Here is a 25455-nt window from a genome sequence, read left to right as displayed (position 1 = left end):
AAAATTATGCTAGAAAGGAATTCAGGAAAAGCAGCTAAAGACTTTTATTCTGATATAAAGGGGGAAAGCAATACAGATTTGATGACGCTGAGTTGAAAAAATAAGTATAGAACGCACGGATGCAGAAAGTTGTTATCCACGCTTAAAAAGAAAACATATTTTAAGGCCAGTAAGAATGTAGAGGACAAATATGTGCATTTGAGTCACACCAGAAGTCTTGCACAACAATGAAGAAAGATATTTGCTAAATTTGGATTTTAATGCCATTATTAAAGCATAATTTTCATAAAAATATACTTCACTTATTTAAAGTAAGTTTTCATAAGATTAGGCAAATATATATGTACATACATATGCATAATTGTGAAACCATCATCACAATCAAGACACTGAACTGTGCATCACCACCAAAAGTTTCCTCACATCTCTTTGTGGTCCTCTCGACCCTCTCCCCACCTCCTTGTTATTAATTGTTATTAATAACAAGTAAAACTTGTTATTAATTAGTTTACATATTTTATAACATGATATAAATGGGATAATGTATACTTTTTGTCTAGCTTCCTTCATTCAGCATAATTATTTTAAGATTCTTTCATGGTTATAAATATCAATGGCTTATTCTTTTGTGTTGCTGAGTAGTACTCCATTATATGGATACAAAAAAATTTTCTTTTATTTATTTATTTATTTATTTTACTTTACAATACTGTATTGGTTTTGCCATACATCAACATGAATCTGCCATGGGTATACACATGTTCCCAATCCTGAACCCCCTCCCTCCTCCCTCCCCATACCATCTATCTGGGTCATCCCAGTGCACCAACCCCAAACATCCTGTATCCTGCATTGAACCTAGACTGGCGATTCATTTCTTATATGATATTATACATGTTTCAATGCCATTCTCCCAAATCATCCCACCCTCTCCCTCTCCCACAGAGTCCAAAAGACTGTTCTATATATCTGTGTCTCTTTTGCTGTCTCGCATACAGGGTTATCGTTATCATCTTTCTAAATTCCATATATATGTGTTAGTATACTGTATTGGTGTTTTTCTTTCTAGCTTACTTCACTCTGTATAATCAGCTCCAGTTTCATCCACCTCATTAAAACTGATTCAAATGTATTCTTTTTAATGGCTGAGTAATACTCCATTGTGTATGTACCACAGCTTTCTTATCCATTCATCTGCTGATGGACATCTAGGTTGCTTCCATGTCCTGGCTATTATAAACAGTGCTGTGATGAACATTGGGGTACACGTGTCTCTTTCAATTCTGGTTTCCTCGGTGTGTATGTCACCTGTTGATGTACATTTAGGTTAGTCTCATTTTAGGGCTGTTACAAATAAAGTTGTTATGAATATGTGTGAATAAGATTTTTTTTTATAGACATGCTTTCATTTCTCTTGGGTCAATATCTGAGGTGAAATGGCTGAATCATATGGGAGGTGTATATTTGACTTTAACTTTCTTATTTTTCCTTGTAGATTTCTTTCATAGATCCATTGGATTTTATACTCAGACAATTATACTATCTGTGACTAAAGATAGGTTCACTATTCCTTTCAAACCTCTTTGTCTTTTGTTTCTTCCTCTTGCCTTATTGCACTGACTAGAACCCCTGGTACAATATTAAATACAAGTGCTAAAAGCCAAAATTCTTCCCTTTTTCTTGCCTTTATTCAAGAAGCCTGGTCCTTCCTATACTGCTACTTTATTTAAACCATGGTTTGATGTGTACAGAATCATATTTGTGAGACTGCCACAAGATTATGAGTGGTCTATGGACAGAAAAGAGAATAATTTTCAGACGCACTCCAGAAATCTGAAGCATCAATACATCTCATAAATTTGGACCACAGTTACTACCCCAGCACCTTCTAGAGTAAAACTTGGAGCCCCTCACAATAAAAGACAAATACACAGGCAGTAAGTGGAAGCCAAGATTTCAGTATAAATATGGTTGAGAAAAACTCATCATTTTTTTCTTATACACCACAGAAATAGAAATAAACTAAATGCAACAAGGAGATTAAAGAAAAGGAATACATACTATATCTATAATTTCAATCAAATTAGAGAGGAGTCAAAATATCAGATAAGAGATACCAAAATCAGATAAGCTTGCACAAATACATATGTTCTGAACAGCTATAGTGACTGAATCATGCCAGGTCGAAAGGAAACCTTCCCAGATCAAATCCATCTGTTAATACACTTCCAAGTATTAAAATACTCCTTTTTAAAAATGTCAGGTTATGGTTTTATTATTGATTTTATTATTTTTGCTTGATCAGTCAATTTCTGCTTTATCTTTAATTCCTTCATTTTGATTTCTTTCATTTTGTTTCATTGTTCACACTAATTTCTTGAGTTACATACTATAGTTATTTAACCTAAATAACATTTTTATATTTGGAAGAAAATTTAAAATAAATATAAAAAAGAAAGTTAAATTAATTATGTATAGAGACATGAACATGTAGGAATATAGAGAGGGAAATTTGTTTGAAGATAAGGTAAAAACTAAAATATAAAGAAAAATATTAAAAGTCCTTTACAAACTGAGAAAAATTGCATAGTAGTCACCTTAGAAAGTAAATATCAGTACCATGGACTCACACCAAACAGACCTAAATCAGACTAATTCAGAAATAGTATAAAACAGCGTGGTCTATAAAAAGAGACATCATTCTGAGAGGACCGTCATTATTGAAAACAATGCCTATAACATAATTGAAGGAAACCAGAATATGTCAACCCAAATTATGCCTCTTGGACATAAAAATTATTTTGAGTAAATGCAGGAAAGGATCCCTTTGTTTCTGCCTAAAAACAGTAAATAAATTCTTTTTTTGAAGAGAGATTCTATAATGGCACCAAGGACTCTCTGTATTCAAGAAAGATTAGGATATACAGGGGGTACGTGGACTATCACTAGCCCATGGTCTTGTCAGTTCTTCACAGATTTATTGTTTCTTCATCCTAGAAGTATAAAAACTATCCCTGCTCTCGGTGCTTCTTCAGATCTTCATTTTCTTGTGAAGGCTCCCATATGCACGTACAAGTTTAACAAAATTTGCATGCTTTTCTCCTCTAATCTGTCTTAGGTCAGTCTAATTCTTAGGCCTAACCAGGGACACAAAGAGGGTAGAGGAGAATTTTTCTTCCTCCACACAATATATAATCCATAAATGTTTATTGAAAAATTGATCTGAAAAACCAACAATTCACACATATTTTACTGATTTTTCCATCATATGTTTCTGAACTTCTTTAGCCAATTGTTCTAGCTCAATCTGATCACCAAATGGCAAAGATTTTATGTAGCCATTCTTTCTTTCCAATCTTTGGCTAAAAATGCTATGTGTCTACCTTCAAGATAATGAGTCAGGGATAAAGGTGTTTTTGATGATAACTCTGAACATGGTCTATGAACCTAGAGAGGTATTTTCTCAGGGTGAGTGTCTTCCATCCTACCCTGCACCTGTACTGTCTTCCTAGCCACTTCCTGTCTGTGCTGCCAATCTCCTGCCCTGGTCCCTACAGCAGGTGGAGCAGAGCCCTGGGCTTTGGTACAAGTCCCTCCTCCGTGCGTCTCACTGTGGGCTCTCTCAGTGCACAGAAATACACTGCAGAGTCCTCCAGCTGTGAAGCTGAGATGACAAGTGTGATAGATTTGCTTGCTTTCTGGAAATTCAATGAGTAGCGACCTTCTGCGGCATTTTCCTTGCCATAAGAATCCTGACTAAGGAGAAAAATCATTGCCCCACTGTTGGGCTGCTTGTACCAGAATAGACTATAACTTGAATCACTGGTGTCATATGTGCAGTCCAGGGTCACAGCCTCCTTCTCTTGTACTAACATTAGTTGTGGGTCTTGAGTTATCTTCTCGGCAATAATGGATCCTAAAGAAAAAAATAGAATCAGAAATTTAGGAATAGTGGTGTGTAATAAAGAAATCCTATTTTAGATCCTACTACCAACTCCAGTACTTTGGCCACCTCATGCGAAGAGTTGACTCATTGGAAAAGACTCTGATGCCAGGAGGGATTGGAGGCAGGAGGAGAAGGGGACAACAGAGGGTGAGATGGCTGGATGGCATCACAGACTTGATAGACATGAGTCTGTGTGAACTCCAGGAGTTGGTGATGGACAGGGAGGCCTGGCGTGCTGTGATTCATGGGGTCGCAAAGAGTCAGACACGACTGAGCGACTGAACTGAACTGAACTGAACCCCTTCTTCCCAGGGTTCCCATAAGACTGCCTGTTCCCCCAGTCCTTAGTTCACAGAGGAGTCACAATCCCACTGGGACCATCCTTACCTAAACACAGTGAAGCCACGACCACCTTCAGAAGGCTGGAGAGAAGCATGTTTCAGATCTTCCACTAGATGGAAAATATCTTCTTCAATGTCAAGGGTGTGCAAGGTGAGATGAGCCTGACAGGGTGAGGAAAGAGTTGCTGGGTATGTGCTGCTGCAGCTCCACAACAGGAAAGAGGGGTTTCCTGGAGTAGCAAGTTGATGTGGGTATGTCAACTTCTCTATGGACCAGGTGAGAGTCTCACTCAACCCAAACTTCCTTTGCATTAACCAGCTCTTCAGTTGATATCAATTACATCTGAAAATAAAAACAAGTTAAATTTAATATTTCAGCAAAGATTGATGACCCCACCAATGTTGTGTTCAGTCATTCCATCTGTGAAGGAATTGAGTAGGTAGCTCTTATTTTTAAATATTATGTGTAATACATTATGGAAACAGTGTAAGATATAATAAGCATGCATCCTCACATCCATGTATGCTGTTCTTGCACCTAAGGTAGAAATAAACCATTTAATAATAAGAAGGGAAAGCCGTTTGGACTAATTATTGTAACTTTTTGTTCTTCTTGCTGTTAAGGCACTATTTCTCTCCACTATCAATGTTCGGTTGCCTGTCTTGTGGTCAAAAGCAAAATAATCTAATCACAGTTGGCTGAACAATTTAGGCTGAAGCTGCTCAAATTAAGGGCTTCCTGGTGGCTCAGACAGTAAAGAAACTGCCTGCAAATGCAGGGCACCCAAATTTGACCCCTGGGTCGAGAAGATCTTCTGGAGGAGGGCACGGCAACCCACTCTAGTATTCTTGCCTGGAGAATTCCTTGGACATGGAAGCCTGACAGGCTACAGTCCATGGGGTTGCAAAGAGTTGAGTATGACTCAGCAACTGGCTTCCCAAGTGGTGCTGGGGTAAAGCACCCATCTGCCAATGTAGGAGACTGGCAGGCTACAGTCCATAGGGTCACAGAGTCGGACACGACTGAAGCGACTTAGCACACACACACACTCACACTGAGTCCTATCGCAGAGGTCCCCTTCTCTTCTCTATTAGTTTTTACAGCCCAGCTCTACTCATTTATAAAGGCCATGCAGACACCAGAGTTTGGTCATCAGGTTAACAAATCTTTGAAATTACATTTTTCCCTTTACTTCAGTTGAGACCCTAAATGAACTACAATAAGCTTCTATATTCTGTATGCCCATTTCTATGGAGAGCATATCATAGGTGGCCCCACACCTACAAAGGACTGTGATTCCAGTGTTATTGATGGTAATGAAACTTTTTCTCTGCATATGTATGTTAAAAGTAAGGTCATGCTCTAGGAATATTATTCAGCATCATGGCAAATAACAAAGATTCCTGGCCTATTATTCTACCTCTTGATAAAGTATCCAAAGTTTATCAGCCTTTTCTCAAAATAACAGCAGTCTCAGCTAAATTGGTTGAAGTGTTATCAAAGCTTGCTCTAGTAACTCCATTAAATCTGGTGGTACCACGTGACTATAACTCTCTGAACACACTCAACATTTTCATGTCAGTTGGCTGAATAAATATGAAATAGTATTAATTTCTCCTCCCATTATTCAACTGTAATATATTTCTCAATCAAAGGACTCTTATGATCACACTTCTGTCATTCAAGAAGTGTCCATGTCCAGAACAGATCTTTCAGACATTCTCATATGAATTTCTTCATTAATAACTATTTAATCTTAAAAATTGAAAGTGACAATACCATGCTATTTATGCAATAATTACTCCAGACCCCTTTATAAAACTCAATCCTTAGGGGAAGTATAATTAATTCAAGTAGCTGAACTTGTGCATCTCTCTTGGGCAAGTCAATTTACAAAACAAAAAATTATATTCAGTGTTGGTCGGTAGGTTTTGAATGCAGTTCATAGCTTTCCAATACAATGGAGACAAAGAGATTTCCTAACTCCCTGACTTTTCTTAGTCTTGGCATATGTCTTGTGTACTCCAATTAAAATGAACACTAAATACATGAATTATTTGATGTCATCATGCTACTCAAAGAAATTTTGTCATAAAGACAAAGTCTCTCAGCATGAAAGACTCTGCAGAGTATGGGGAAAAAATGATCAAGCAGATCATCACACTAAATGTAACTTTCTGAGTAAAGTCCTTATGCAAGAATCTCTTCAAGAATATAAAGGCAAATCCATGGAAAGGCTCAAAAATTCCATCTCAGGTTCAGAATGCCAGACTGATTTTGTAAGGAATGACTAGGAATGATTGATTTGTTTGATCCATGATAATACAATATATCAAAGTCAAGACAGCTGTCTGGTGAAGCCAAATGATCTCCACTGAACTCTTATTCATATCTTGAGATATGGCATTAGGGAAATATTGGCTGCAACATTTAAAGAAAATATTGTGGGAAAACTTTTCTAGATTGGTAGGTATTGGGGTCAGCTCATGCATTTCTTGGAAACTATAAAATCCCTCAACCCTGGGATTTCTTTGGAAGGAATGATGCTAAAGCTGAAGCTCCAGTACTTTGGACACCTCATGCGAAGAGTTGACTCATTGGAAAAGACTCTGATGCTGGGAGAGATTAGGGGCAGGAAGGGAAGGGGACGACCCAGGATGAGATGGCTGGATGGCATCACGGACTCAATGGACATGAGTTTGAGTCAACTCCAGGAGTTGGTGATGGACAGGGAGGCCTGGCATGCTGCGATTCATGGGGTCGCAAAGAGTCAGACACAACTGAGTGACTGAACTGAACTGAACTGAACTGAACTGATAAAATCCCATAAAATTTGTAAAAGTCAAATATGAACTAGAATACTATACCAAGGAAATCTTTGGATATTTCCAAAAGAAATTTAAACAATTTCACATCTCCATGGGTTATGAGTATGTGCTAGTAACAGTATTTTTATTCTTCACATGGGTTGAAGTAATCTTTTGATAAACCACAGCACTCACCATAATTAAAAATGAACTTGGTGCTGTGTTTACTACCTGTGTCATTTCAAATTGTATCTATATAAGGAAGCAGTTTCTCTGAGATAGTTATATAAAGTTTTGCCCTCACTCAGACATTTTACTGCTCTTATTGTCCCTCTATGTTCTGAAGAATTGGAAAGAACAAATGGAATATTAGACCTGAAATGAATTACAGTATCAGACACCCTTGAAATACTGTGGCCTAATACATTATTAATTAGTCTTGGCCCCCATGGCCCTGCTTTCTTCCCTCACAAAGTCATACGTTGTCTCACTACTAGCTGGTCCCTGATAATGCCTAGGTAATTCACAAGGGCCCAAATGACACATATTCCAATCCTTCACCAACTGAACTAAGTAAATAAACCCATTATAATTAGTCCTTTCATCACAGGCACAGGTTGATTTCCTAGCCTTTCATTTAATGTTTTTTCATGACAACCTGGATGACTGAGTACTGGCAAAATACCCAGAGAAAAACTGCCATTGAACTGGTGGAAATAACTTTAATATGGTCTACTTGTTATCAATTCAGCAGGTAAAGTACAAGAAATTGATCCTTCATCGCATGTGTACCAACTACTATAACATCATGCATCCCTAATTGACAAGAACTATAATGTTACCTACATTAGAGACATTAAACTGAGGTTCTCCAGAGAATGGTCAGAAGCAGATAATCCACAGAAGATGGAGTTGACCCAAGATCCTTGAAACAAATATACAACTGCCTAAAGTGGATATCTCAATGTAAGACCACTAGAGAACTCTCTAAGATATCTGGAACCACTGTTTGGCACACTACCTTTTGCATTCTTCTATTTTTCATCTTTCTAGTGGTGCTTACCCACTTTAACACTAGTGTGTTATATATTTATGATTTCCCCTACTTTATGATTTTCTCCTACCAATAAAATAACTTACTAACATATTGGCTTCACTTGAAGCTGTAACCATCCTAATGCTATAATTTGGTTCAACAAGCCCATTGATTGTGCAACAATGTTAAAGAATTGTTGGAGATGTTATTTAGTGTCAACTCTTGTAAACACCAAGTAATAAACATACCCCAATTAGTACTGCTAAACTGAAATTTGACCAATAAAATGTCTTAAAATATTAGAAAAATTCATAATGGAGTTGGTACAGTTAGTTTTGCATGAAGAATATGTCTTAACTTGATTATGAGTTGGTCCAGCACTTCAATGAACCTGCTCATTATCAGTTGCCATAATGTTTCTTTTGTAAAAATACAAATAAAATTTTAAAGGAATTCAAACACTTGAAATGATGAGTTATTTATGTAAAATAACTTAAAAGTTCAAAACAATTGGGTTAAAAAATAGTGAGAGTGGTGGCAGGGAAAGTGATCATACATGCCTAGCACCATATGCTCCACCTCACAAAGATGCAGACTTTTCAAAAGCTTTTTTTATTGTATGACTTTATTCATATGGAGCTTCCCTCATAGCTCAGTTGGTAAAGAATCCTCCTGCAATGCAGACCACCTCGGTTCAATTCCTGGGTCAAGAAGATCCGCTGGAGAAGGGATAGGCTACCCACTTCAGTATTCTTGGGCTTCCCTTGTGGCTCAGCTAGTAAAGCATCTGCCTGCAATGTGGAAGACCTGGGTTCAGTCCCTGGGTTGGGAAGATCCCCTGGAGAAGGGAAAGTCTACTCACTCCAGTATTCTGGTCTGGAGAGTCGGGCACAACTGAGCAACTTTGACTTACTCATATAAAATTCCCGAAAAGATAAAAATATAAAATCAAGGTTTGCATGGAATTAATATAGGTCAGGGTGTGATTCACTCCAGTACTCTTGACTGGAAAATCCCATGGATGGAGAAGCCTGGTGGGCTGCAGTCCATGGGGTTGCACAGAGTTGGATATGACTGAAGCGACTTAGCAGCAGCAGCAGCAGGGTGTGATTACAAAATTATACCACAAGGGAATTTGATTAAAAGACACAACTCTCCCTTCTAACTCACACTAGAGTAAACGTGAACACTAATAACACTTTGAAAAGAAGAATAGATTTGTGAGCCTAATCCTCAAATTAAATATAATAAGAATACTTGAATAAATCACTTTCTATTTTTATTTCCCTCAAACATACAAAAATATATATGCTCCATCATTGGGCTCTAAAGAAAACACAGGTCACATTTTCAACAAGAAAGTAATCAAAATAGATAGAAAGGACAGTCCAATTTTGCCAGAAATATAGAAAGAGAATTTTAAATATAATTGTGAGAAAAATCTTTCATGAAGCCATTAAAAAGTAGATGTTAGAGATGAAGATAATGAAACTAAAAATGCTCATTTCAGGATACAATATTAAGTGAAAAAAATCAGAATTCTAATCATACTAGAACTTAAAAAGAGAGTAAATCAAATATTAGCAATAAATTATCTGGATGCAGAATTATAAATTTTACATTTTTGTATTAGACACATTTTCTACATTTAGAATATAATTTTTACAAAAAGTGTAAAATAACATACATAATTTTTGAAACACAAGCATTAAGAACCCATCCATAATAGGAATGTAGTATTGTTCCCAAGCATTGATTTCTAGAAAAGGAGTCTGATAGCAAATATAAAGTCATTTTTAAAGCCTGAATTTTATTTTTATCTCATCTTTTATTTTACCTAATTTTTCTAAAATTATGGCAACAATGATACCACTTAAACAAGTGAGCTAATTTTTTTTTTAGTTTTATTTATTTATTTTACTTTACAATATTGTATTGGTTTTGCCATACATTGACATGAATCCGTCATGGGTGTATATGTGTTCCCCATCCTGACCCCCCTCCCACCTCCCTCCCTATCCCATCCCTCTGGGTCATCCCAGTGCACCAGCCCTGGGCACCCTGTGTCATGCATCAAACCTGGACTGGTGATTGGTTTCACATATGATAATTTACATGTTTCAGTGCCATTCTCCCATATCATCCCACCCTCACCCACTCCCGCAGAGTCCAAAAGACTGCTCTATTCATCTGTGTCTCTTTTGCTGTCTTGCATACAAGGTTATCATTACCATCTTTTTAAATTCCATATATATGTGTTAGTATACTATATTGGTGTTTTTCTTTCTGGCTTACTTCATTCTGTATAATTGCCTCCAGTTTCATCCACCTCATTAGAACTGATTCAAATGTATTCTTTTTAATGGCTGAGTAATACTCCATTGTGTATACATACCTCAGCTTTCTTATCCATTCATCTGCTGGTGGACATCTAGGTTGTTCCCATGTCCTGGCTATTATAAACAGTGCTGCGATGAACATTGGGGTACATGTGTCTCTTCCAATTCTGGTTTCCTCGGTGTGTATGCCCAGAAGTGGGTTTGCTGGGTCATATGGCAGTTCTCTTTCCAGTTTTTTTAAGGAATCTCCACACTGGTCTCCATAGTGGCTGTACTAGTTTGCATTCCCACCAACAGTGTAAGAGGGTCCCCTTTTCTCTAAACCCTCTCCAGCATTAATTGCTTGCAGACATTTGGATAGCAGCCACTCTGACTGGCATGAAAGGGTACCTCATTGTGGTTTTGATTTACATTTCTCTGATAATGAGTGATATTGAACATCTTTTCATATGTTTGTTAGCCATCTGTATGTCTTCTTTGGAGAAATGTCTGTTTGGTTCTTTGGCCCACTTTTTGATTGGGTCGTTTATTTTTTTGGAATTGACTTGCAGGAGTTGCTTGTATATTTTTGAGATTAATTCTTTGTCCAATGCTTCATTTGCTATGATTTTCTCCCATTCTGAAGGCTGTCTTTTTTCCTTGCTTATAGTTTCCTTTGTTGTGCAGAAGCTTTTAATTTTAATTAGGTCCCATTTCTTCATTTTTGCTTTTATTTCCAATATTCTGGGAGGTGGGTCATAGAGGATCCTGCTGTGATTTATGTCGGAGAGTGTTTTGCCTATGTTTTCCACTAGGAGTTTTATAGTTTCTGATCTTATGTTTAGATCTTTAATCCATTTTGAGTTTATTTTTGTATATGGTGTTAGAAGGTGTTCTAGTCTCATTCTTTTACAAGTGGTTGACCAGTTTTCCAGCACCACTTGTTAAAGAGCTTGTCTTTTGTCCATTGTGAATTTTTGCCTCCTTTGTCAAAGATAAAGTGTCCATAGGTGCGTGGATTTATCTCTGGGCTTTCTATTTTGTTCCATTGATCTATATTTCTGTCTTTGTGCCAGTACCATTCTGTCTTGATGACTGGCTTTGTAGTAGAGCCTGAAGTCAGGCAAGTTGATTCCTCTAGTTCCATTCTTCTTTCTCAAGATTGCTTTGGCTATTTGAGGTTTTTTATGTTTCCATACAAATTGTGAAATTATTTGTTCTAGTTCTCTGAAAAATACCATTGGTAGCTTGATAGGGATTGCATTGAATCTATAGATTGCTTTGGGTATTATACTCATTTTCACTATATTGATTCTTCCGATCCACGAACACAGTGTATTTCTCCATCTATTTGTGTCCTCTTTGATTTCTTTCACCAGTGTTTTATAGTTTCCTATATATAGGTCTTTTGTTTCTTTAGGTAGATATATTCCTAAGTATTTTATTCTTTTTGTTGCAATGGTGAATGGAATTGTTTCTTTAATTTCTCTTTCTGTTTTCTCATTGTCAGTGTATAGGAATGCAAGGGATTTCTGTGTGTTGATTTTATATCTTGCAACTTTGCTATATTCATTGATCAGCTCTAGTAATTTTCTGGTGGAGTCTTTAGGGTTTTCTATGTAGAGGATCATGTCATCTGCAAACAGTGATAGTTTTACTTCTTCTTTTCCAATCTGGATTCCTTTTATTTCTTTTTCTGCTCTGATTGCTGTAGTCAAAACTTCCAAAGCTATGTTAAACAGTAGTGGTGAGAGTAGGCACCCTTGTCTTTTTCCAGACTTTAGGGGAAATTCTTTCAATTTTTCACCATTGAGGATAATGTTTAAAGCCTGAATTTTAAAGTAAAACCTAACTCCTTTCAAGAATTCAGTAAGCAATAGTCATCCAACAGAATGTGTTTTAACACTTTCTGTGTCATATCAAACCTAATCTTCTTATTCTATGTTGTTCTTGCTTGAAGACAAACACTATGACCAATACTATAACTTAAAGGTTGTGCCAAAGGAAGGGGGCTGCTCCAGTTACAAGTTTGGGTACAGATAGTGGATGCCTGGGAAGCACTGTGTACTTGCTGCACAGAAGTAGACAGCTGAGTCTCCAGGTTCAGTGGTTGTGATGTGCAGGGAGAGATGTTTGGTGGTCTTATTCAATAAAACAGTCAGTCTTTGGCCTTCATTTTTACCCATATTTGAACTAATGTCTATAAGGAGCTGGGGACCTTTTCCAGGTTCTTGCTTATACCAAGGGAAGTAGCTTGTGGTAACATCTGTATAAGTACAGTTGATAAAACAGTTGTTTCCCTGCTGGACACTCAGGGTAGAAGGACTCTGCTCCACCTTGTTCCCAAGGCTGACACCTACGGAGAAAGTAGAAGTCAGGGAAAGGAAAATGTTATCAGATTATTTAGCTCTAAAGTTTACTTTTCCTTTTCTACAATAACTAGAAGAAACCTGAATAAAGCCAGTCTTGGCATCTGAAGAATATCTACTAATACACTTTATTTCCCTTAAACCCTCAACTCACAGTCCAGCTGCAGCCACAAGAATGCAATTAAAGTTCCAATGGGTGTCTTCATTATTTTTCCCATTTAGGATCAACTGTGAACCTGCAGTCTCCAGCCAGCAGAGCTGCTTTTGTTACCAAGTGATCCTTTCTTTTCTCTAGTGGTTTCTTTCATTGCCTACCCAGCCAATAGGGAAAAGGCTCTGCTTCTGCCCCAAGCCTACCTATTCACTCAGAACCCACTCACATGAACCCTCCACATGTTCTGATCAGCAGAGGTGCACCACCATCTGGTGGTCACATCTCTAACTACTGAACTCTCTGGTTAAATATCTTTCTCATACTTGTGCCTATGAGAGACTCTGATGCATAAAAACAGCAAAGATCAAACAAATTATGTCTTAGTAAGAATTAAAGATTTTAAAATTTAAAAAAAATAAAATAAAAAATAAAACATTTTAAATCTTAAAAAAAAAAAGAAAAAAAGAAAAAAAATAAATGCATAGTAAGAATATAGAGATTAACATTTAAATCTCTGCACAGGATTGAGTCACTGTTAATAAATTGGAAGAAGGTAAATGCTGTTACCATTTATTCAGGTTTTAAATCAGGAAAGCACCATCATTTACTCTCTCAAACAAAGAAAATGTAAAATCTTCCTTTTCAGCCAAATCTAACATCCCCATTTGTCTGTAATGGAGAAAAAACTTTGTGAAAGGAATATGAAAATCAAAGAGCAGAGAAGATCATTTGCTATTTCAAAGATCTACTAACCCAGTCTCTGTTCCTTAAGCTGGTCGTGCCCATGACCTTGCTATTCCCATAGAATTGACAGTACCATCAGTCAAAATGTGGAAACTTCCTCCAACAAAGATTGTGATGAGAAACTCCAATACTTTGGCCATCTGACGCAAAGAGCTGACTCATTGGAAAAGACCCTGATGCTGGGAAAGATTGAGGGCAGGAGGAGAAGGGGACGACAGAGTATGAGATGGCTGGATGGCATCCCTGACTCAATGGACATGGGTTTGGGTGGACTCCGGGAGTTGGTGATGGACAGGGAGGCCTGGTGTGCTGCAGCTTATGGGGTAGCAAAGAGTTGGACACGACTGAGTGACTGACCTGAACTGACTGAAAGGACCAAATCTCAATGACAAGGGTGCAGGAGGAAGTTCTATGAGTTAAGAAACAGTTCCACCTGTAGATTGTGTTGATTTACAAAGAGAAATTGGACATTCTTTAAGAAATCTATTCATACTGATCATGTGGATTATATTATACAAAGTATTGAACGTAAAAATCCTCATAAAACATCAGGCTGCAGATTCAGAAAATAACTATATGTAAATTTATACTACAGATGCTTTTACTCTCTGATATCAAAAGGTATGAAAGTGAAAGTCGCTCAGTCGTGTCCAACTCTTACAACCCTAGAGTTCATGGAATTCTCCAGGCCAGAATACTGGAGTGGGTAGTCATTCCCTTCCCCAGGGGATCTTCCCAACCCAGGGATCAAACCCAGGTCTCCCACGTTGCAGGCAGATTCTTTACCAGCTGAGCTACCAGGGAAGCCCAACAAAAGGCATGGCCTAGCCTAAATGCAATGACTAACTCACATCTTAATGAAATTTCCTCTAAAATATATGCCAACTCTCAGGGCATGAATCTCTGCTGTCTTGGCTATTGCTGGCTCAGTCTCCTGACTCTATCATTTTTCTCCCAAACTCCACTACAGTTTTCTTTCCCCAAGACCTTAAGAAAGTTCTTCAATTCTGTAAACTTCCAGAGTTGTCTCCCTCTCCTTTGTCATCTACTTTAATAACTTGGCAGTTTCCAATTACCTCTGTAAGAAAAAACAAAACAAAACTAAGGAACCTTAAACATTGCCTGTGTTTACTATGGGAGTAGTACAAATAGGTAACTGATCCAAATAGGTTAGGTAAAAATAACTGACTATGAAAAGTGAAACCAAGATTAACTCATTTATAGAAGTGAAGGCCCTTTTTTGTGATCTGTACTCACTGATCTTCTGGAGGTATGAAGAATAAATATAATCCCTCATTCACATTTGCACCCTTAAAGATTTAAGCACAGCTAAGACAAAGAATCAGAAATCAACACATAAATTTGTATGTCAATGTAAAATGTGTGTTTTTACATATATAAACTGTTTCCATTCCAAAGTGAAAGTAGCTCAATCATGTTTGACTCTTTGCGACCCCCATGGACTGTAGCCCACCAGGCTTCTCTGTCCATGGGATTCTCCAGACAAGAATACTGGAATGAGTAGCTGTTCCCTTCTCCAGGGGATCTTCCCCACCCAGATTTCGAAGCCTGGTCTCCTGCACTGTAGACAAATTCTTTACCACCTGAGCCACCAGATGTCCTTTATTCTTTCAATCATCCTTCATAGGATATAATTCCCAAATAATTTATAGGGAGGCTTGTTCTCTTCTAAGAGACAGAGAGTGGAGAAGGCAATGTCAACCCACTCCAGTACTCTTGCCTGGAAAATCCCAGGGACAGCAGAGCCTGGTGGGCTGCCATCTATGGGGTCGCACAGAGTCAGACACAACTGAAGCGACTTAGCAGCAGCAGCAGCAAGAGACAGAAAGACTTTAGTTCAGCGTTTTCCCTTTCAAGTTATGGTATCCAGGACAGAATAGTATAGTTGGAATACGGTCTGCTCAGCACAGTGTTCCACATATTAAAGTTTAGTACAGGCACAGCCATCCCCTGGGCAAAATTTACTGCCTCAAAAATATTTCATTGAACATTGCCTGGCTTACCATAAAAAGATGTGATCTTAGAAGGCTTTTTCTAGTATCTTCATGGACTGTCAAGCAGAATGAGGACAATATTCATGCCCTCATGGTCTTCAGATCCAATAATCATTTGTATAACAATGTATTAGTGATGCTCCATAGTTATATCTTGCCTTCAAGAAATCCCCCTGAAATAATGAATATAGCTGCTATTTCTAGGAAAGTCCTTAAAATATATCTGAGCGTTGAGACGGCACATTTACTTTTGACTTTATTACTACAGAAGCCTGTGAAAGATGGACTGGTTTGCTGGTAACAACAAAGGCTCAACCTGAGGCTCCTTTCCTGCCCTAAGTGTCAAATATTTATATAAATTGGGATTCTTCATATAGGTGGTCAAATAGGTTGGACCATAACTTTCCCATATCCAAACCTACAGTGACCTAAATGGCTGGTCTTACATTAGTTTCTCTTTGCTCAGAAACATGGCCCTACAGGAAGAAAACAGGGGGAAAGATGCTAAAGAATAAGTGAGAAAAATCCAATTTCTTTCTTCTCCCAAATCAGTTAGTGTATAATTTTTTCTACTGTCATCTTGTATTAGCTTCTGTCTTGTAAAATGAAGTTGGATTAAAGAATTTCCAAAAGGTGTTCTTGTATACTGTTTAATAAGGCAAATATTTACTGAGGACCGGTTATGTGCAATGTAGAGTGACATGAGAGTGGGGAGAAATCGCCTGCATCATGGAACCTCAAGACCATCTTCATATCCCCATGCAGTCTCGGGAGACTGAGGTTGTCACAAAGCAACACGGGGGTCTCTTCAGAAGCATAGGCAGGGTCCTTGGGACCAGATCAGATCTGGGTTTTCACTTATGAGATCAATGACAGATCAAGGTGAACCTAAATCCAAGTAAAATGGAATAAAATGGGACTTCACTCACTGAGTATCAAAATCACCACACGGATGAGCCATAGGTAAGCAGGGAACTTATTTCCAGAGATATATTTTTTATTTTTTATCTATAACATATATTTCTTATTTAAAAAAAAAAGAAAGAAAGAAAGAAACTCAGTGACTTATGGAACCTGAAGGAGGTGGATGAACTCACTCACGGGTTAAGCAACAAACTATTTCTCAATCAGCCTAACTGTATCCTGGCTTATAGCTCCCTCCTCCCAAGTCTGACTTGGGCACTCAAGATTCCCAGGCAGGGATGGCTGTAAAATTTGAGGGACTCCATGCACAATGAAAATCTGAGGCCCCTTGTTCAGAAAAACAGAAAAAAGTGACACTAAAAAATATAGAGATCTTCAAAAATATTTTCTTACTTAAAAAAGGCAATAGAGTTTATGCGTGCATGAGTGCTAAGTTGCTTTAGTCATGTCTGACTCTTTGTGGCCCTATGGAATGTAACCCACCAGGCTCTTCCATCCATGGGCTTCTCCAGGGAAGAATACTGGACTGGGTTGCCATGCCCTCCTCCAAGGGATCTGTCTCACCCAGGGACTGAACCCATGTGTCTTACATCTCCTGCATTGGTAGGCAGGATTTTTATCCCTAGCACCATCTGGGAAGCCAGGTAGAGTTTATAAAGAAAGTGAAAGTGAAAATGAAGTTGCTCAGTCACGTCCTACTCTTTGTGACCCCATGGACTGTAGCCTATCAGGTTCCTCTGTCCATGGGATTTTCAAGGCAAGAGTGCTGGATTGGATTGCCATTTAATGATATATTAAATAGAAACATAAATTTACAACTTGCAAAAAATATTTTGGATCTTCAGTTCAGTTCAGTCGCTCAGTCATGTCCGACTCTTTGTGACTCCATGAATTGCAGCACGCCAGGCCTCCCTGTCCATTACCAACTGCCGGAGTCTACTCAAATTCATGTTCATTGAGTTGATCATCGATGCCATCCAACCATCTCATCCTCTGTCGTCCCCTTCTCCTCCTGCCCCTAATCCCTCCCAGCATCAAGGTCTCTTCCAATGAGTCAACTCTTCACATGAGGTGGCCAAAGTATTGGAGTTTCAGCTTTAGCATCAGTCTTTTTTTTTTTTTTAAGAACCAAAAATCATTTTAATGAAAAATGTCATAGGAAATAAAGGAACACTTGAGCAAGCTACAAGAAAATAAAAACTCCACTGCTAGATGTGAAATTACTGATGCAAATAGAGAAATTCTTTAAGGTTACTCTTTTTCTTTTGTGATCAATATTTCAGGAGGAGGGCAGAATTCCAATGAACACCCAGGACTGATCTCCTTTAGAATGGACTGGTTGGATCTCCTTGCAGTCCTAGGGACTCTCAAGAGTCTTCTCCAAATTGATGGTTCAAAACCATCAATTCTTCGGCGCTCAGTCTTCTTCACAGTCCAACTCTGACATCCATACATGACCACTGGGAAAACCATAGCCTTGACTAGACAGACCTTGTTGGCAAAGTAATGTCTCTGCTTTTTAATATGTTATCTAGGGTGGTCATAACTTTCTTTCCAAGGAGTAGGCGTCATTTAATTTCATGGCTGCAATCACCATCTGCAGTGAATTAATAACAAATGCTTTATTAATATCATATCTTGATAATAAGATTTACCTGGCTTGCTTTTCTGCAAATTAGTTTATTAGGATGTAAAAATTATAACTTTAACAATTTAATTTTAATTAGTATAATTGAAAGCAATTTCAGTTGCTATTGGTAAATGCAAGATTGTAAACAAAACATTTTATAATTTTTAATTTTGAGAATATTTCTGTTGATGTAACTGATACTAGAGTATCAGTATTTTATATGCTGTAACAACATAATATAAATATCTGATAAATTAGTTTGAAATATAAATTCTAGTAAATCCAGAGTTGATGTCTCCAGTGGAACAATTTTTGTAGAAACAACTTAATTCTTCAAACCAATCAACTTCATGTAATTCTGAATTTAATGCCAAATATAAATTTATACAGGGACATTTTAATGTTTTCACTGACATTTTCTGTAACTTGTGGCAGGCATATAAGACTAAAAGTGGCTTCGTGACATTTATAATTGCTTATTTATACATCATATCACTGTTTAATTATAGGGGAAGTGAGTACAAATTATTTTTCTATGTTAGTAATTGTTTCATTGGATTAATTCAAACATGAAAATACTATTCTTTTTCATTAAAGCTATTATCACATGCAATTTCAATTTCTACACTTATGAAAATTTGCTTTTCAATTTAGCAGCAATTTTCAAAATCACAGTTTCTCATTTTCACAGAATTCTAATATCTCTCCCACAAGCATTATTGTGATGTTGACATATAAACGTTTATTTTGTAATGACTGATCAACAAAGTTTACTGATACCCACTTTAGGATGCTGCAGAGTCCGAGATTGACTCAAACTTGCTATCAAAGGCTACTGTGGGGACACATGCCAGCCCATGGAGGGGTGGGGCTGAGGCAATTTCAGTTTGGATACAGGCTGCAAATCACCTGGGAGCACTGTGCCTCCACCACACAGAGGTAGGTGGCTGCGTCTTCCAGCTGGGAGGCTGTGATGTGTAGGGTACTATACCGCTCCTTAGAATTCACTGTGGAACTCAGTCTTTCATTCTGCTTCATCCCTGAAGCTATGAAAAACAGACTGATGAGGCTGCCTCCAGGATTCTGCTGGAACCACTGCAGAGTCTTCACTGTGGCAGAAAAATTGCACCTCAGAGTACAGTTGGCTCCCTCCTGGAGATTCAGGACTGAAGGGCTCTGCTCCACCTTCACCGCTTTCACCCCTGCTTGGAAAGAGAGAAACAAACACGTACGATGTCTCTGGGGAGTCATGGATGCAGTTTCCAAACCTATAAACTATTTTAGGAAACACCCAGGAGGATGTAGGACCATCTGGGCGCTCTGGCTCAGCTCACCTTCCCTCCCTCCCCAGCTGCACTCTAGGACAACCCAGACTCACAGCAAACCTGGACCCACAGAAGCCCCAGCAAGGCTTCCCACCACCTCTTCATGACTCCTTGCTCAGTTACTGGGGTACTTTTGCCCCCACTCTGGAGGGCGTAGAGTCTTGGGTCCAGAGAAATTTTCTTCTTACTGTCAAAATCTTCCAGTTTTACTGGAACTCACCAGTATTACTGAGAACCAGTCACATCTGAGCTCTGTCATTCACTTAACAGGAAGCGCCACCCACAGCCCACCAGGGAGATTGTGCAGTAATCTCTCCAGAATTGTAGCTGCTAACAGCGCAGGAGGGTAGGAACAATATCTGTAACATATGAAGACATAAGGCATTTTAAAAACACTTTATGCAAGAAAAGTTTGTGCAAGAGTGTGTGAGAAAGGGTGGATGTTACTTCTGAGAAGATCAGTGTCTCAACTGTGTTAAATGGAGCCTTGAAGAATCATAGGAAGAGTGAGCTTGCTCCCAAATTACTTAGAATGACAGAGCATTTAAGAATTCAGTTGTATGACAATTCAGCCTTTAAAAAGAATAAAACATTGTCATTTGCTACAATATGGGTGGACCTTGAGGGCATTATGCTAAGTGAAATAGTTCAGACAGAGACAAATACCATATAAATACTCCACTCCATGTGGAGTATTTTTTTTTAAAAATCAAGCTCTTAGATAGAACAAATTAGTGGTTGCCAAAGGCAGGGATGAGGGGTGGAAATGAAATGGATGAAAGGGGTCAAAAGATACAAACTCTAAGATATAAAATAAATATTGTGGGGATGGAACGTATGGCAAGATGACTATGGTTAATAATACTGTATTGCATATTTGAAAGTTGCTAAGAGAGTAGATCTTGAAAGCTCTCATTATAAAATAAATATTGCAACTCTGTATGACACATGTTACTAGACTTGTAATGATCATTCCACTGTATATAAATATCAAATCATTGTGTCATATACCTGAAACTAATACCATGCTATAGGTCAATTATACCTCATTAAAAAAATAATTCAGTGATACGTTAATTCTAATAAAGGAAAACTGATACAAGCAGTATATATGAAGACAGTGATACATTTTCTTGAAATTAAGCGCTCTAGAAACCCAGAAGGTACAGCCGCCACCTGCATAGAATATCATTCTAGTAAGATTTCAGTGGGTTAAAAGAAATGCAGGATATATGTATAATGTCCACTCTGACTTAACTTCCACCTCCCTCCTTCTCCTGCCCAACTGGCAGACAGATGCACTATACAGCTGATTCTGAAAAGGATACATATTGCTAGTCAAATTAAATATTGTCCTTTTCTTTCCTCTTTCTATCTATTTTTTACTTTTTAATTCTTTCCTTTTTGCTCCTGAGTATTCTTGCTTCTTCTAGTCTCAGGGGCGATATATGAAAACTTCCTAGGTCTATGGAATTGGGGGAATTGAATCACAAAATTTAAATATTGAAAACAGGTAATGGAGATGTTTCCTGTTAAGCTTCCATGCTCACAGAGCTCGGTAATATTAATATCCCCATTCCTCTACCTCTGCTCAGAGAATCATCCTCATAATTGATTTAGAGAGGTAAGGACTTCAGCTTTCCTAAGTTTATAGAGAAAACAAAGCTGAAACTTTCAGATAACTTTACACAAATACTGTTCCCCTCTCCCCACCTTTGCTATGTATCATTTGACTGTTCTATGTTCTCTGGTTGTTGTTCAGTTACTCAGTCTTGTCTGACTCTTTGCAGCCCCGTGGACTTCAGGACAAGAGGCTTCCCTGTCCTTTACCATCTCCCAGAGCAGCAGCAGAGCTTGCTCAAACTCATGTCTATTGAGTCAATGATGACATCCAACCATTTCATTCTCTGTCGTCCCCTTCTCCTCCTGCCTTCAATCTTCCCCAGCATCAGGGTCTTTTCTAATGAGTTAGCTCTTCATATCAGGTGGCCAAAGTATTGGAGCTTCAGCTTCAGCATCAATCCTCCCAATGAATATTCAGGACCGATTTCCTTCAGGATTGACTGGTTTGATCTCCTTGCAGTCCAAGGTACTCTCAAGAGTACTCTCCAACACCACAGTTCAAAGGCATCAATTCCTTGGCACTCAGCCTTCATTATGGTCCACCTCTCACATCCATATGTGAATGCTGGAAAAACCATAGTTTTGACTAGACAGACATACGTTGGCAAAGTAATGTCTCTGCTTTTTTTTTTTTTCCCCAGATAAAGATTGACTTTATCAGTATCAATTTTCTTTTATGGTACACTCCCAAGTTTTGACAACTTGTTTAGCACAATTTAGCTGCAAGCACTTAAAATAGTCTTTTTTTTTTTTTTTGCTTTTCTTTTCTTTTCATTTTTTTTATTAAAGGATAATTGCTTTACAGAATTTTGTTGTTTTCTGTCAGACCTCAACATGAATCAGTCATAAATATACATATATCCTCTCCCTTTTGAACCTTCTTCCCATCTGCCTCCCCATCCCACCCCTCTAGATTCATACAGAGCCCCTGTTTGAGTTTCCTGAGCCATAAAACAAATTCCTGTTGGCTATCTATTTTACATATGGTAATGTACGTTTCCATGTTACTCTTTCCATACATCTCACCCTCTCCTCCCTTCTCCCCATGTCCATAAGTCTGTTCTCTATGTCTGTTTCTCCATTGCTGCCCTGAAAATAAATTCTTCAGTACCATTTTTCTAGATTCTGTATACATGCATTAGAATACAATATTTATATTTCTCTTTCTGACTCACTTCACTCTGTATAATAGATTCTAGGTTCATCCACCTCAACAGAACTGACTCAAATGTGTTCATTTTTATGGCTGAGTAATATTCCATTGTGTATATGCACAACAACTTCTTTACCCATTCATCTGTTGATGGACATCTAGGTTGCTTCCATGTTCTAGCTATTGTAAATAGTGCTGCAATGAACAATGGGATACATGTGCCTTTTTCCATTTTGGTTTCCTCAGGGTATATGCCTATGAGTGGGATTGCTGAGTCATATGGTGGTTTTATTCCTAGTTCTTTTTAAGAAATCTCCATACCATCTTCCATAGTGGCTATATCAATTTACATTCCCACCAAGAGTGCAAAAACACTGCCTTTTTTCCACACCCTCTCCAGCATGTATTGTTTGTAGACTTGTTGATGATGGCTATTCTGACTGGTGTGAGGTGATATTTGTAGTTTTGATTTGCATTTCTGTCTCTGCTTTTTAATATGCTGTCTAGGTTTGTCATAGCTTTTCTTCCAAGGAGCAAGTGTATTTTAATTTCATGGCTGCAGTCACCATCTGCAGTGATTCGGGAGCCCAAGAAAATAAAATCTGTCACTATTTCCACTGTTTCCCCATCTATTTGCGGTGAAGTGATGGGACCGAATGCCATGATCTTAGCATTTTGAATGCTGGGTTTTAAGCCAGTTTTTTCACTCTCCTCTTTCACTTTCATCAAGAAGGTCTTTAGTTCCTCTTCACTTTCTGCCATAAGGGTGATGTTATCTGCATACCTGAGGTTATTGATATTTCTCCTGGTAATCTTGATTCCAGCTTGTGGTTCATCCAGCCCATCATTTCACCATTTTGCCATGTACTCTGTGTATAAGTTAAATAAACAGGGAGACAATATACAGCCTTGATGTACTCCTTTCCCAATTTGGAACCAGTCTGTTGTTCCATGTCTGATTCTGACTGTTGCTTCTTGACCTGCATACAGGTTTCTCAGGAGATGGTAAGGTGGTCTGGTATTCCCATCTCTTTAAGAATGTTCCACAGTTTATTGTGATCCACACAGTCAAAGGCCTTGGCATAAACAATAAAGCAGAAGTAGATGTTGTTTCTGGAATTCTCTTGCTTTTTCTATGATGCAACAGATGTTGGCAATTTGATCTCTGGTTCCTCTGCCTTTTCTAAATCCAGCTTGAACATCTCAAATTTCTCAGTTCATGTACTGTTGAAGCCTCACTTGGAGAATTTTGAGCATTACCTTCCTAGCGTGTGAAAAGCGTGTGCAAATGTGTAGTAGTTTGAATATTTGCTCTCTGGGCTCCCCTCTTTGGAACATTTGGAACCATCAGATTCTTTACTTCTTGTAAAGCTTACAGCGTCCCCTAGTGTGCAGAAACAAAGCTCACTTTAGACCAGCTAGTTGGTGATGGACCGGGAGGCCTGGTGTGCTGCAGTCCGTGGGATCGCAAAGAGTCGGACATGGACACAACTAAGCGACTGAACTCACTCACTCAACTCAACATTACACAACCCCAACCCCATTCACTTCCTATTTCTTGATCAAAGAAATTCTGAAGGTCAGAAAACAATATAACTGCATGGATTAAATGGGGATTAAAAATGAACCAATCCTACTTTTAAGATGGAATTTCATGAAAATTAATACCATAAAATAATTTGACAATTCTCATCTATTGCTATTTGATTATTTTTAATTAGTTCAAAATAAGTGCATAAACGTTTACTAAAATTCTACTGTACATGAGGTAATTCATGAAATCTTAAGAATATGTAAAAGGGATGAGACAGCATTTTACAGTCCACTGAGTAAAACAAAAGTAAACATAACTATAGAAGAATCAAAGAGTAGGGCTATAAGAGGAAAGTACTGAAAGCTATATGATCCCGGGGGAGAGAGAAATATTTCACTTGATGCAGATGAACAAAATCTTATTAAAAGGAGACTGTTTTCTGTTTGTGGCATTTTTATGAGAATATAGCAGAATATGGATAAAATTTCAGGAAAGCTTTTATAATTTTATTAAGTTTAACATTAAGAGGAATTCATGAATCTATGGAGGATTAAAATAATAAAACATTATATATAAATTAAAATTCTCTTTGACTCTTCACTTCCAAATTTGACCATTTTGATCATTCATGGATTTGGAATTGATGCCAGCAGGTTTACTTTAGATTTACATACAGTAAGTCTCCTACATACGAACCTACAAGTTGAGAGCTTTCAAAGAAGCAAACATGGAGCTTACTAGTGAAGATCTGAACCGAAGGCCCAGAGTAAGGATGAAGAGAGACAAGAGGAAGAAGTAACTAAAGAACCAAAGAGATTCACAAAGCAGGAAATGGCAAGGGGGTTTTCTTTGTTGGAGGAGGCACTGTTAGTTTCTGAGGCAGAGGACCAAAACGTAGAACAGTACACAAAGGTTGCAGCAGCTGTTCAGAATGCAGGCCAGTGCTACTGAGTCTTTTATGATGAGAAAAAGAGTTACCACCCAGACAAGGCCTGGATCATTCTTTTCAAGAGGGTAGATAGAATTGAATCCAGCAAGGAAGCAGAACGTATGCCATCAACATCAGGTATGAATGAAATCAGAGTCCGCCCTCCATCTCCTATTGCTGATGACCCTTCAGCTGTACCATCTCCCACCTTCTCTCCTTCTCCATCAGCAGCTCTTCCTGCCTGTTCACTCGATGCTAGTCCCTGTGCGCCAGCTGTTGTACTGTTCCACTGTACTTTTCAAGGTACAGTACTGTAAGATTTAAAGTGTTTTCTTTACTTTTTGTGTTTGTTTGTTTATTATATATTACTGTGTGATAAAGTGTTATAAACCTATTACAGTACTATATAGTCGATTGTGTCAGTTGGGTACCCAGGCTAACTTTGTTGGACTTATGAACATACTGGGCTTAACGAACACACTCTCAAAACAGAACTCATTCCTATGTAGGGGACCTACTGTAGGTATACTAAATATACAAACCAATAGAAAATATATAGTATTTTTAGTATTTTATTTAGTTTTTATTTAATACAAAATGATGCATA

At 38.0% G+C, this 25455-nt stretch overlaps 2 gene segments (V, D, J or C); both read right to left on the bottom strand.

Annotated features, from left to right (window-relative positions):
* Positions 3552-4382, bottom strand: LOC108636870. The segment is given in 2 exon segments: positions 3552-3916; positions 4334-4382. Coding segments are annotated over 2 exon segments (414 nt in total).
* LOC108636869 lies at positions 19168-19715 on the bottom strand. The segment is given in 2 exon segments: positions 19168-19487; positions 19664-19715. Coding segments are annotated over 2 exon segments (372 nt in total).

The sequence above is a fragment of the Capra hircus genome, chromosome 10 (assembly GCF_001704415.2).
Source record: "Capra hircus breed San Clemente chromosome 10, ASM170441v1, whole genome shotgun sequence".
In the NCBI taxonomy this organism is placed as follows: Eukaryota; Metazoa; Chordata; class Mammalia; order Artiodactyla; family Bovidae; genus Capra; species Capra hircus.
This window is presented reverse-complemented; position numbering and strand designations above follow the sequence as displayed.